The sequence below is a fragment of the Varroa jacobsoni genome, unplaced genomic scaffold (assembly GCF_002532875.2).
Source record: "Varroa jacobsoni isolate VJ856 unplaced genomic scaffold, vjacob_1.0 scaffold_469, whole genome shotgun sequence".
NCBI classification, from domain to species: domain Eukaryota; kingdom Metazoa; phylum Arthropoda; class Arachnida; order Mesostigmata; family Varroidae; genus Varroa; species Varroa jacobsoni.
Window position 1 is genome coordinate 62,455 of NW_019213371.1, and position 15,010 is coordinate 77,464.

Here is a 15,010-nt window from a genome sequence, read left to right on the forward strand (position 1 = left end):
ACACCGGTCGCTGTGAACAGCTTTTATAGGTCAAATAGATTCTCCGAGCTAGCCTCCTCGAGAGAAACTAGCTACGCAATGGCCCATCGAAAACATAGCATGCGAAGCGCGCCTGGTATAATTTGCATAATTTTATATAATAACGGTATAGCTTTGATGTAAGTTTAGTATTCATATAGATTTTCTGGATAAAATCAGACGACTATTTTCCGCCAAAGAAGACAGACTCGATACGTTCACTTTATTTGTTGTCAATTTAAATTAAGCACGAGTTATATGTACGTATAGGTTCCTGCATAGCAGCATTTAACCAATACGTTACCAATATATATATATATATATATATAGACGCTTAACAACTAAATGTTCGAGCTTTACGTCTGGTCCTGACATTAGGCATCGTGGCCAAAATTTAGTAATCAACTCGAGAGTCGTTCATTTAAATGTTATGGACAGCCATGAACGTCTTGACCAATACAAACCCTTAAAACAGGGAATTTTGTTGAGGAAATATTCAAACGGCTTTTGACCTATCATTTGTAAGTTGTCTTTTAAAACATTACTATCAGTAACAATACCCGAAGGAATCGTGCTGAAGTTTTTGTGTATGCGTATAGAATAATGCTATTTAGTTATTTTAAGTTTCGGCTTTTACTAAACAAACAAAGTTAGCAATTATTTACTTGTCACTATTCCATATGGAGGTTTAGAAGATAGTTTTCCTCGGATTAATAACAATCGGCTAATCTATTTTTGTCTTCTAATGTGACTAAATAAAGAAACAATAGAAGAGTAATGTTTCCATATTAAGCATGAGTAACTGTTAAATATATTGAGATGTGAGATCTAAAGTTTCTAAAGTGACCTAATGTACTCTTGTAGTGAGAATGAGCAAAGTGGCTAGAATATATTATAGATTTCGTGTTTGAAGCGATGTACGCTAGGAACGAGATAATACTTCCCTGTAGTTTAATAGCAATCTTCTGTGGATTTCATATTTCATTGGTCTACCTTTTTGATGCCGACGGAGTTAAAAAAAAAAAAAAAATAGCGTCTACTTTGGCAGGACCCTATGTGATGCAAGACGTTCTATCCACAGTCCCTTTCGTATATACTGCCACCGAAGCATTTTCATTCCTCCGCGGTAAGCTAACGTTCGCATCAGATACTCCGCTTTGAGTTAGGAAAGAATAAGAAAAAAAGAACGAAAAAATGAAGACATATTTATGGTAACTCCTCAACAATAGAATAAAACTACACAGTACGAAGTCAACGAACTCAATATATAATTTTTACTATTAATAGCTAGAAGCTGCTTTGAGTCTCTTACTTAGTACCTCGTATTATAAGCTAGCCAGTAAAACTAAATGCAATATCAGTTTGTAAGAAGTGTTACTCTTGACCATCGCTGCTACTTCTTTCCCATATGGTTATAAAACATGGTATCTACGATTACTTACTGAAGATAGTGAAAACGTCATTTGAACCCCCAGAAGAAACAGATGATATCACTACAATAAAAACAACATAAACTATTTAAAAAAGCATTTTATGTCAGAAGATGGAAAAGTGTAAGTTCATTGCTTTTTTTTTATAGGTATGATACGGACATATAACCTGTAAGTAATAAAGAACATTTTATTATATATTAAATTTACTAAATTTATGTTTTGCATTGCGCGATAGATAAATGACACTTTTAATTTAGGATTGATGAAATCAGCGGCTTAAGAAAGCTTCGGGAAAAGTGTGCAAATATTCTTTCGAAGCAATATACAAGTACTATATTTAGAACGAAGAGATTTGTTTCTGTTGTTTAGAAAGAGGCTCTGAACGTCATTTTTATCACGTTCTTTTGATGTTTCACTAAATCGAAATTACCTTCAGCACAGACCGGTGGTAGATGATGGCCACGGCTGATCTATGCGGTAAGCGCACGACATCTGCTGGAATAAGGAGCAAAACAATAAACAGTCTATGTCCCTTCAATGGCTGACACTTTCATATCTATTCAGTCAGCGCTTTTGCATAAAAACTAAGTTACTGGTAACATTCAGACAAGTTTTCTGTATCTAAAAAGTCTACACCTAGAACGTTAAGGCCGACTGTTTATTTATACTTCTGTTTAATTACTTAAACAGGCCGAATCAGTGACTATTAGTCCGCTGCCAGGTACACAACAGCAACATTTACAAACCCTTAATAAATGAAAGATATTTTTAAGCTGTTCTGTACGATGGATAAAGTTATGGCCTGTACATACTTACTTCTTCGGCTTGTTCCAGAACGCTGACCTCTCACGCTTAGGTGTAAATTTCACATTTTCGGCGTTTGGTGCTCGATCAGTCTCTATGACTCCTCCATGTAGGTTATAAGACCTAAGCTTGGGTACTGGGCCAAGGCCACGAGAGTGCGCTATTCGCGAGGAAGCGAAGTGCAACCAGCTGAGCTTTTCCACGAAGAGATTTTCACGAGTCCACGAAGCAGCTAGAAACTTTAAACGGCAAAGGAGAAATGCTGCAAGGGCCGTCCGCTTATTAGGGAAAAGCTGAATCAGAATGGACTTTATTAGCCGCTAGTAGTGAAATGCTATTTCGGTCAATAGACGTCCAGTACGTGTATAATAAATTAACCAGTTAAATAAGCTTTGTAAATAAAATAACCGAAGTCGTGGAGCTATTGTGTATACAGAGTTACGAGTTTTTGCTCGGCTTCTCATTTAGATGGTAGAAGGTGTCTACTATGTGTCTTGTTGCAAGGCTACAGAAGGCTAAAGCTCTTTTTAGGGCTTCTTCAAAAGATTTAAGTAACTTGTGTACAACGTGGACTTATAGCAGACAAAAGTGAAACATTCAATAAAGAAGAGGTTAAGTTTACAGTTGCAAAAACACAAACTTATATATTCGATGCTGTATTTATGTCAACCGGAAACCTACTTCCCTGTGTTATAAAAGGTCTACATTCTCCTACGTTCTTTCTTACTGTAAGCCTACTCTTGCTCCACCCTGTATAAGGGGAAACCGGACCTGCGTATGCTAAACCAGACCTGTATGGTAAGTATGTAAGGAGTATACTCTGCCGTATAAAGATATATAATGAGATCGGCCAAAACTGGTAGCTCTGTGATTTTTCTACGTATAACCGTTTAATTCCAAAGGTTGACACCGTGCAAGTCAATTAAGACAAAGTAACAGATATGAAATAGTTCAGATTGTGACACCTAAGCGAATGTTTGTCTTCCAGTAAAATGTTATCTGTTCTATAGAAGCATCTTCAGCAAATGTTTCGCGCTAAATCACTGCCCACATCTTCAAAGCTTTATATAATAGTTATACGTGTAGTATATATATATATATATATATATATATAATAACAAATAGACGGGTGGAATTGATCTGTAATATGCCCTCACCGTACGTAAAATGAAAAGTGATATTGGCCATGCGCTTATGCAAGATTACACACGCATAAGTAATCAAGCTATGATTCTAGATGTTGAACAGAAAACATGTTCCCACTACATATCGATCCTTACTGATGATTTTGACTGTTTCATTGAAAACACACACTATCCTTCAAAGTATCCTTTTTGCATTTCAATAATAGCAATAGCGATAAGTAATAGTGTTTGAAGTTGAGTCCGCGTTGAGCCCTGAGGGACATTTCGCGCTTTATTCTGTATCAGCTTATATTCATAGAGTCGTACAGGTATGAGGTCCAGTAATTGCTGAGCGAGACGCTATGTTGTGGTTGTGGAGCCTATCGATCCGCAGAATGAAACGCGAACAACGAGTTGCTACCTTCTGGTGTGTATTCGGCTATATGTATGTACGCTTCAAAGGCCGCAGTTCCGGCTGGTGCAAAGAGAGGCTTCTTTCAAGTAGGTCCTGTTTCGACATACTGGAGTCGATCGTTTTGGCTAGACAAAAGTTATTGGGATCGGGTAAACCCGAAGTTGTAGCAGGATGGTGACAACGTGTAGTACAGGCGATAAGACGTGTGCATTAGTTACGAACATTAGCTAAGTTTCAAGGCTTCAGTGTCACATGGTTTAAACAAATGGCAACGGGAGCGGTCAAGCTTTTTCTGGCGCTGTCTACCGAGTCATTGTGTTGAGGTGCTTCTAGATTGCACTTCTCGAGCGAACGCAGTTTAGTTATTACTTGCACCAAGTCTTCAGGTAACTGCAACTATATGTTGATTGAATGACATCGCGAAATAATGAATTTTAAGCGAAGGATATCGTTTAGCGATATGTGAGTAAAATGTACATAGTTGCTATAAAATGGCGTTTCAATGTAAATGATAGTATTAAATTACTCACTTCTTTTTATACCGTGTATAAATTAGAAAGTAGTTAAATAGAATATACATTAACTGTGACAAATCCACATAGAGACGCAAGAAAGAACGTAGTGCCTGAAGTTCAGTAACCTTTAATGTTTGCTTGTAGGGTCAAACTTTCTTTCAATCTATCGGTGACCCTATCTAGTACCTGCCTTTTTCTCTACGTTAGTTGAAATTAAAGCTGAAGTAAAGCAATTATATGGAAATTTTCATTTATATGTATTGAAATAGGTGGAACAGCTTACTGCAAATCAATTAGGTACTATTATCTGTGGCATCTGTGCTTCTTTGTGTCAAGGTAGTCGTTCACGGTCCATTCTCTTATATAAACATGAAGAACAGTTGATGAATAAGAGTATACGAGGAACTTGATAAGAAATTAGCACAGTAAAGTGACCGTCTGCTATCATGCGCATGACCCGTAAATTTGCTTCACACTCTATTACTATGATCTATATTCATGAGTTCAAGATCAGCCTATCTAAATATATCTCAACTTACTGAATTTGTAATAAGTGATAAAACCAATTGGTTGGCAAAAGCAGATAGCGTATATTTGAGTGCACGTAATGCCCACAATTGGTTTTGTCTCCATGCAAATATAGATAACAATAGGCGAGGATAAAAATTAGGTAGGGGTGAATTTTAACGTTTACTTTAGACGACCCGTTCATTTTTGTGAACTTGATTTCCTGAGCGGAATCCTAAAAGTGGAAGTTCGATGAAAAGTTTCGTTAAACATTCCCGAAAGCATATTTTTATACAAAATATGCTTTATTCAAGCTCGTACGTTGTCAAAAAACTGGAGAGTAGCTAATAAAGTAATGCAACTTTTGTGCTGCTAGCTAAACATGTCTGGCATTGGACTTATAACTTTATGTTGCCAGATTAACTATAATTTGTTTATATATATAGCCACGCACAATAGTCGAAAATTAATTAAATGCATCGAACTTATACAACTACTCCAACTTTCCAGATAGAATTCAACATTCTCGTTGTCTCCATATCTATCAAGCCACGGATAAAATCAGCGGCTAAGCTGTAGTCAGCAGCGTCGACACGTACGTATCCAATGCGATATGATCTTCTCTTTCTTGTGATTACGAGGTCTTCCCCACTCTTGCAACTATGAGCAACCCTAGAGAGACAAACTGAGTTGCGGAGCATCATCTGATTTCAGAATCCACACTCGTAGAACCCCGAGAAATCAGCAACCAGATACTGGTGAGCACAAGTGGGACAAGTCCGTTACAAAATGTAATGCTAAATAAGTACTGAGTCGCTTCATATAATAACAGAATGGTGATACGTTTCCGTTTTTAAGCGCCGCTATTTGCTACAAAAGATATTAGCTAAGGGAGTACAGCTTCCAGTTAGGAGCACATGAGATGTTTCTGACGCAGAAAACGGATGATCCTCAACGTCGTGTAGCTCCGCGTCGGTTATCCAAGACTACCAATGCGCGATAGCACTATGATCAGCAAAACGAAGCTTGTGGCTTTCAGGGGCGTGGTTTGTGATCCGCAACCTGGTAGTTCCCTGGACCGTGTCCAGCTTTTCGCCGTCCCCATTTCAACAAGATATGCAGTGTCGCCATAGCGCAAAGTATTTATCTGACCTAGAAAAACTGTTTTGCGGAAATGCATACACATATAGAATATTTTAAGGCACACATTCGGATAATGTAGGACCGTTAGAAACGAGCTTCCTACGGTAGGTCTTATTAAACATTCAGTCCATACCAAAATCGCACTTTTAATTTTTCCAATTGTTTTCTTCGCAGCAAAGCATCCTAAAGCAGACGAATCCGACAAAGTTATCTATATTCGACAGGATCTCAACTTGTCAAGGTCCGAGATCGAGTTATCTATTAGCGTGACGCATGCGGCCGTCAATAACATAGGCTGCGCAACAGGTATGGGTAATGAAAGGAACATGTTAGAATGTTGAAGATGGGAACACTCAAGCTTCTTTGCTTTTTTAGCACGCTGGAAGATGAAAATGTCCAAAAAATAGCTAGCATTTTTTTGGGAGGATACCTTCTAGTTGTTGCCGCGACATTTTTGAAGATATGAGACTTCCTTCAATTTAAGGTCGACTGCTTTATATTTGTTGAACTCACGCGACGAATATGCTGCAAATACGTAGCTTTAACCTTTCATTTTGTAAGTAACGTTTGTACGTAGGTAATTATTTATAAGTAACCGTACTTATAAATAATTACCTACGTACGCTATGAACACGCAAAAATTTAGTGCAATCGCTTAACGCAACACGAGCAAAAATTTGTAAAAAATTTTTTTTATTAGAAATCGTACGAATAAGGTTCCAAAGGTTTGCCACCTTTGGTACTAGTTTAATTTACCGCTACACTTTCTTAGCGTGAGATTGTAACGCCTCTGACACTGTGTAAGGAAGTCAAAATCACCTTTTCAATATAGCGTCAAGAACATGCCCCCATTAGGTTGTTTAATGGGGACGTATCTTGCTAAGTTTATCTGGGATTTCTCCAAAAGGTCCGTGCAACAGCATGGAACCATATGTCATGGTAACCACTTGCCTCCGCCGAAATTTAAACCCTGCATGTTCATGCAGGTATGATGGTAGATACAGACTAAGTTGACCGCAGGGACATCTTGACTTTCTATAATTTGATCAAGCTCTCAACAATCAAACAAGTAGGATTGAACTGATGAGGAAAAGAACGCAAAGTATAAAAAGTGTGCAGGCACATTTTTTAAGGCTGAACTTCTAATTTGTTTGGTGTTATCTTCATTAATTCTGGTGAAACTCTGCATACATAAATTAAAAACTTACCGTCTAACACATATACATACGTACAAGTGTAGCTCTCGTACGGAAAATTCCATGTACGAACCCGTCTGGAAGAAGTTTATTTGCAAGAAGTTTATTTTCTTAATAAACAAATAAAGGATCCAAGTGTCTAGCTTTAGTAATCGATTGCTGTACATTAGAAAGCTCAAGGTCTTAGCCTGCCAATTCGGCAACTTCTCGTTAATTTTTTTTACAAAAAATACGAGCTAAAAATTTGCGTAACAATAGGCTTAATTCGCAATATTTGACGACAGTGCAAAAATCATTTTTCTTTGCTTTGCTATTTAAACTCAGGCCAAATTATCCAATGTCACGTAGTGGATAAGGCTGTCATTGGGCGTTACATTAAGTGGACTTGATACCGATTACAAGTAAGTTAGCATTAGCCAGTTCAAACAAGTTACTTTCATTACAAGCGTACGATGGCCTTACTCGTAATCCTTGTGCTAGCATTTCTCCGAATTAATTTACTTTTAGTTCATACATGCCGGCTCTTAAACTTGCAGTGGAACTTCTTTGTGTATCAGGTGCGTTATAATTTTTAATAAAATTGTTTTTTTTTTTGCTGAGGATCGCTATTTGTGATAAATACATTACCGTCGACACGCAGCCACCACGCGAGCTGTTATAAACACGTAACTGATGCGCGGCATGGTGTACCGCCCACGCTATTCACCAGAGATAACGCACCATCGAGTTCTACGTTTGTACTTTCTTAGATCGTCTTCTAAAAAGGTGCTAGATTTTTTAGATGCACTGATTCCATTCAGGACAACGTAATCAAATTTAGCACAGCCAGGATTCGTTATTAATATCCTTAAGTAGCGATTTAATTTAAACTGTAACTTTGACTCATTGATGTCCATTACGTACTGAACGGTACCATTACGTATGAGCCGAGATTAAAATAATCAAATGGCTATGCTGAACGCTACAGTTGAACAAGCTGTTTAAACGTAACAACGCATCAACGACCTCAACTTGGTTTTCGAACTTCGTGCCTCATCCTGGCTATTGGAAACAGTGTTGTTTCACTGGAACAGGCGAGATAGTTTCGTTTCTAATATGATATGTTTAACTCGGTGCCATATGCGTGCGAGGTTCACTCTGGTCGCCCGTCAGGGAACGATTGTTTTGAGCAAACGTCGATTTGCTTGTTCCAATTGGTTCTACATAACGTCCAGTATCCACTGATTCTACCTGACGTTATAACAATCAGACGCCTATCGAGTGCTAACATTGTAACCTTTCAGTAGAGCTCTCAGAAGCTACCAGCACAGCTTACATCCATCGATACGACACGCATAAATTAATCTGTACATTCCTCTTATTTCATTTATTTCTTGAACGCGTTCATATTTATAGTTACGCGAACGGCTTTCTGGAGACAACTAAATTGATTCTGCTCGATTGTGATGAAATAAGTAAATGTTTAACAGGACAACTTTTAGGTGTCCTAGAGATTTCACACGACACCAATGGTCTATGTTGGGCGTCTCTTTTTGGCTCATCCAGAACGGGCTCGGGTCTTCTGAAACGTGGACAGAATTCGTACCTTGCCAAACGTGTCAGCCTTCGAGCAAGATTTCTTCTGCTTCTTTCTGTTTGATATACAGTAGAAGATCTCTTTTGACTAAGCGTACTGTTGGCCACAATGCTCCATGAAGACAGCAGCTTCAACTTCGCGATTCGTCATAGCACGGCCGTTGTCTTGCCAGTCGGGTCTATTTATGATAATGTATATATATATATATATATATATATATATATATTGTCTTGCTCTATTGATACACACGTTGCACAACGAGAGAATTCGAACCAGCGACGCTATGGACGCTTAGCGTACGGAAAGAGGGTCGATTATTTGTAATGCTGCAGTCCCTGCTAGTTTTAACTAAAATCAAAATAAGGTGAAAGTTATTCTTGCTTTCGAATATAATAGGTTATAATAATTGATTATGTTGACTTTAGGAAAACTTCTTTTTAGGAAAGAGATAAAATAATCTAGCTATCAGAATGAATTTTAATGAAATTGTCCATGAAAACATTTTGTGACTTTCCCGCCTTTTATCAACAATGCATCTACTATTACAACTATTGATAGCAAAACCTATGCAATCAAGCCCTTTTGCTCTAAGCGTTACGTCAGATAAAACGTATTTTACTATATAATGACCATGATAATTATGACGGATGATGAGGACGTTAAACAGTATCGATCAGCTTATACGGTACGTTACCCTATTTATACGGTAATTGGCCAATAGTAGTATATGTCGTCCTGCCATTTCGGCTCTGGTCCGGTTGAAGTCTTCGAAGAACAAACTTACGTCGTGTTAAGTAAAAGCTGATAAGAAATAACAGTGGCATTTAAATTATACAAGTTACTTCATGAACGCCTGATATGAGGTGGTTAAAATTATAATTAATTGGTTAACCGGAGCAAAGTTTGAAGCTTTATAATGGCTGTACTGATTTTTTCGCCGGTAGCTAGTATTAAAAAATAGACAATATTATTGTATTTACACGAATCTTAGGTTATTTATGTACATGTTTCAGTGATCGATGCAGGCATCGTTGTCTAAAATTAAATGAATGATATTGAAGTGAAAATTTAAGATTTTTGAATGGTCATATTTGCCAAACCTTTAGAACCGAATTCTATGGGGGCATATGCCAGAGCCGCACGCACAGCAGCCGTGATATGAACGAATTTTAGTTAGATAATTGCAGCCAGCATATAAGAGCTACCTATTACAAATTTCAAGAGGTTACTATTCTAAGAGGCGATATTAATTTGATAAATATAACTGGGGTAATTATCCTTTGTGTTTATTTCGTGGTGGCAATTAATGTTATATCTTGTTTGTTACTTCAATATAAACACGTGCCTATTCCTTAGCTGCGTGAATTTTAAAATCATTCGACTATTTCTTACTTTTGCCGATTTTTGAACCCATTTCCTGTTTTAGTGGAATCTAGGGACCAATATTGGCGTTGATAAATTCGGCTTGTTTGAACTTAAAAGCAGTCATAATCTCTGATCCGACTTTTCCACATGTGTATCTGGGTAAGCTCCTCTGTGTGAGTGCCGAAGCAACCAGTTTTGTATGGGCCAGCAAAACGAAGTAGTCCCGTGTGTTACGCGTCGCTGGACGGACCCTCACTTTCTGGGGTTGCGAAAGGCGATATAAAGCTCACCATTGGAGAGGGTCATCTTCCAGAAGTTGCGCGTATTTTTGCATCCGCGACACTTTCTGAGCACAGCGTGCGTTTCACGTGTCTGAATTGAAGCAGTAGTGATAATCAGGGAGTTGAACAGCAGCTATCAGTGAAATACTGATTCAATATAGTCTAAAAAGAAGTCTTATTATCTATGTAGAAGAAGAAAGTAGGTAGAATGTTTACATTCGTAGTGGTCATATGTTTGGTGAAGTCTGCCGTGGCGTCGCCTCCGTATCGAGAAAATGGTGGTAGCTTTAGTGAGTCGCACCTAGCCCCATACAGTTTTCCCGATGGAGCGCACGAGTACTCCTATGGATTTCTGCCAGTCGGTACTGCGGTAACCGAGGTGACCAAATCATCGGCGGTTCTACAAATTCGTGAGCCCTCTGCTGTGTCATCAGCTTATGTTAAAGAAGTATCACCCTATACGGCGACAACTAGCAAAGACGCACCTCCTGTAGCTTCGTCTTCCACCGATATTCCGCACGCTTCTGCGGCGTACGCTTTACCGTACGCTATCTACCCCTATGGCACGACAGATTCGGCATTCGTTAAAGACATCTCGGCAGATTTTGCCAAGGTTCCACCCACGATCAGCAACCAAGGAGTCGAGTACGCACCGGCAGCGAATAAACCCTATGATCCTGTCGTTCACCTCAACGAACCAGCGAAAATCATCTCTCCGAAGTACCACGCTTTATCAGGAGTCATCTCAACTGTCGGACAGGTATCTGTCGTCGATAGGAACGATCCCCAAAAACATGGCTATGGACCACGTTATTAGATGCAGCCAATTGTCTACGTTCAAGCTGTGACCCATATGAAGATTGTCAGTATTTATTGGTGAGTCGGTGATGCTACATTCTGTAGAATAATGATCTTTGGGTTGGGTGTACAACTAATTTTAACTACGACAACAATACGATAGTAAATAAGGTCCAGTAAATGCCACGTCCTCTGCAGGAAGCACCGCACCTGTCGTAAAGCGACCATTTCTAGTTGAAAAATAGCCTTCCTCAGCATATTAGTGTGTATGAGTGCCATAATATCGATCATTTAATTTATTACTAGAATTGATGATTTTACATAGGTGCGGTTTGTTTGAACAGCTAAAGCGTTCGCTGAAAATGCCAACGGTGGCCGGTTCAAGCCCTGCGTACGACATATACTACGCAGCAGAGGTGATTAAATAAAGAATTTCACATTCATTTCCACGGAAAAAAAATGCTTTAAGCGATACGGTTCATGTCCCATATGCACGAACCTTTGTATACGATATTTTTCATCATCGGTTGAGTTGGAAATCGGTGGCCTACTGGAGATACCTGCTAGAATGCCTGATGGCGATACCGTACGTAAAACCCGAAACATAGAGGTCTGTTAGAGATAAACTTTCCTACATCTAACTTTCATCCAAGTACCAGAATCCATATCTTACACGTATCTCCTATACTTTATGTAACCGCAACGGCTCCCCTCTTAAACGCGTTAAAATCAAAAACAATAGAAAAAATGTTTATTTATATAATATCGTCATTGCACTATAAGATCTCCACTTATACTTTTCCTTATGATAAAATTCGTCTTTGCAGCCATGCATACATCACTATTCCACTGTCTATCAAGTAAAAGGAATTTCCCTTATATCGTTGCTAACCGTACTCTGGGGAGACTTGGACAAGCTACGTTACGCGTCCGTTATCAAGCATCAAAAACTACAGTTACATTGATTTGATCAGAAGACCATGTAGAATTTCGTACTTTAATCCTACATTACCGCATATATATATATATATATATATATATATATATATATATATATATATATATTGATCGAAATGTCGATTCGAGGACGACGTTATTTTATCACCACCGAATGAATATACGCCAACCAGAAACAGCGAATAGTATGTAAGCAAATCTGCATGTGGTCAAGCGATAGGACCTTACTGTTGGTAGACAGAACGTGATGCTTACGATAATGCTAACGGCGAAAATAAACTGTACCTGTTGTCATCAAGCCAAACGTCGTCGTCAATTGCTTCGAACTTTTTTTTGGGCCGTTGGATCAAGCGTAGATGCTTAGCCACGGCAAGTATGGCCACTGCGTGAAGCCACCCCATGGTCGTCTACAGGGTGAGCAAAAGAAAATTTATCTACTTCCATCCTTTTGTGCTTCATCTAGACTAGTTAGTCAATGGAGCTTGGTCAATTTTCATTGTTTCTTGCAGCGTTCCCCTGTTCTTTTTTGCGGTCACGTTTCGATTGCAGCACCCGTCAGCACAAACTCTCTTTATGCCGAGATATGTATTTTAGGTGGTCCAGACAATTGGTTAGATATCAATACGATTCGATAAAGAGATACATTAAGTCTAGAGCAATGCCGATTATCGCCATAGGTATTGCATACAATGAACGCTGTTTATGGGAACGTCACAACTGCACCTTACGCACACCGCCCATTTGACGACCTCTGTAGATCGCGTTACAGGACGTCTCCAATCGGCAGCTCAAAAAACAACCGGTCGGAAGCAGGCCCGGCTACAGGATAAGCAGATAAAGCATTCGATCGTTGATCCGGCCCAAACACACATAATAAAGCACAGAAGAGAATATAGACGATTTACTTCTAGCCACTACTGACGCTCTATAGCATAATATTGTATGTTCCCTACATTAGCTCAGTAAGACACGGGGGGCAATGATAGTTTCATCCAGCACACATTCTGCCTATTTATGAAAAGCGGCCTCTACGCAAGTTTTCGCTCTAAGCTTTTCCGTGGACCCCTGGAAGAGCGTCGTCCACCCTAGAGTGTACTACGCCGTATGATTCGCCAGCTAGCTGAACGTCTACACTGTTCGAACTTCTCTTTTCTATCGTTATTCCACCCCATTCTGGATATTCCGCCGGCCAAGTGGCGGACACAGCGGGCGTAAAATGGAACCCGCGAACCATTGTCTGCCACATAGACTCACCATAATAAAATTTCGGTACAGCTAGATACACTATATATAATCCCATGTGTAATATCCAACGCTTTTTTCGGAGTTGTGTCAAATAAAGTCGCACAGGTTGTCCGAAAAAACGTTCGGTGACGTTCAACGAAACGCACCCGAACAAATTTCAAACATTTAAGGACTCGCTCTTTGCCATCGCCAGATAAGTAGTTATTTGTTTGGTATTTCTCAAAAACTGAGCAGAAAGAGACCTTCTTAGTTCCGATGCAGTGATAGGTGTGTACGTTGTGAACTTTTTACATCCCGTTCTGGGTAGGTTCTGCTATTTGAGCAAGCAGCAGAGCACTGCTGACACTTCTGATTATCACTTATATGAGACATTTGTGCTCTGAAGCAGAGTCAGAGAAACGATGCCTTTAACATCCGCGTGATGTCCACGCGCCTAACTAGCATGCGGCATCAAACTGGAACTTAGTTCGCCGATTCATAATATAAAGCAACTAGATCATCCCACATCTATTGTATGAAAAAAATTAGCCTGTTTTCGACCTATAAGTATTGGCGTTGCTGCTTCGGCAATATACATATATATATGTATATATATAAAGGGAAGTTACTAGAAGTTCTGTCGGCACTATCGTAACTGATGTAAATAACGGTACAAGGGCGAAATACTAAGAGAACACAGTTCCTCTAATACTAAAACAAGAAAAATCGAGCTTGTCAACAGACATTTATATTTTTTTTATGGTGCTCATAAGACAATTGTATAGTATTGGTATAGTTGCACACTCGAATCGACCTTGGAACCCTTCTATCCGTTAGGTAGCATACGACTGATTGAATTATCCGGTCTTTGAGCAGCGTCTTTAAAAATTTTCTGGCTATTAACGGTTCAGACTCGATCCGCCGAATTGAGAGGTAACGATAATATTGCTACATAAATATCGAAAAGCAAAAAAACGATAGTGATAAAAACAGGTATGGGAATATATTCTGCCTCCAGTTAAAAAATCTATTAGATAATAAAAATCTCCTGTTCTCTTGTCAACTTCCGACCCAGTCCTTAAGAAACTTGAGAGCTTTTAGACTAAAGTAAAAAAATCTACCTATAATCTCTAGGCATCCATGGCAGATTTTATTCCGCTAAGCCTCGTTTGGCTCGGACAGACCATCCGGCACTTTATACCAATATCAATATAGAGCGTAGCTTATCAAGAAGATATAGATTATTTCATGTTATTGATATTTTTCTATTTGATAAATGATTCGTTTACTATTTTGTCTTCACTTTTCTTATTTGATCGCTGGAACGACACCAGCCACTATAGATATGAAAAGATCAGAGCTTCACGATATATTTACGAAGCGGCAATCAATCCAGAATACTAATAGATCGTTTCTGTGAGAACAAATGGGGTTTAGACATTTGTTCTGCGCTGTAAAATCATCTATTGATCCACAGTGGGGCTAACATTGTTATGTCAATATCTTATATATAAATATCAATAGCAGTCAGAAATGCGATAGCATATGGGTGCATGCTTCACTGCGACTGTGGTGTCGAAAATGCCCGTTTTCGAGCAATCCCCGACCTTGAGTTGGAGCGACTCAGTCGGAATGAAGCCGATGATGAAGTCGG

General features: G+C 39.0%; 1 protein-coding gene and 1 long non-coding RNA gene across 2 annotated transcripts; one reads left to right on the plus strand and one right to left on the minus strand.

Moving 5' to 3' along the window:
• Positions 1-288: 288 nt before the first annotated feature.
• LOC111260725 (uncharacterized) lies at positions 289-3,133 on the minus strand. The gene is made up of 3 exons (XR_002680507.2): positions 2,268-3,133; positions 1,882-1,946; positions 289-1,617 (listed from the first exon to the last, which is right to left on the minus strand). It is a non-coding gene; the product is annotated as an uncharacterized LOC111260725 (long non-coding RNA).
• A 7,266-nt stretch (positions 3,134-10,399) lies between these two features.
• Positions 10,400-12,430, plus strand: LOC111260724 (uncharacterized). Its single transcript, XM_022833691.2, has 2 exons — positions 10,400-11,253; positions 12,003-12,430. Exon 1 carries the CDS (start codon positions 10,586-10,588, stop codon positions 11,192-11,194), a length of 609 nt encoding a protein of 202 aa, XP_022689426.1. The 5' UTR covers positions 10,400-10,585; the 3' UTR covers positions 11,195-11,253; positions 12,003-12,430.
• Positions 12,431-15,010: the final 2,580 nt, after the last annotated feature.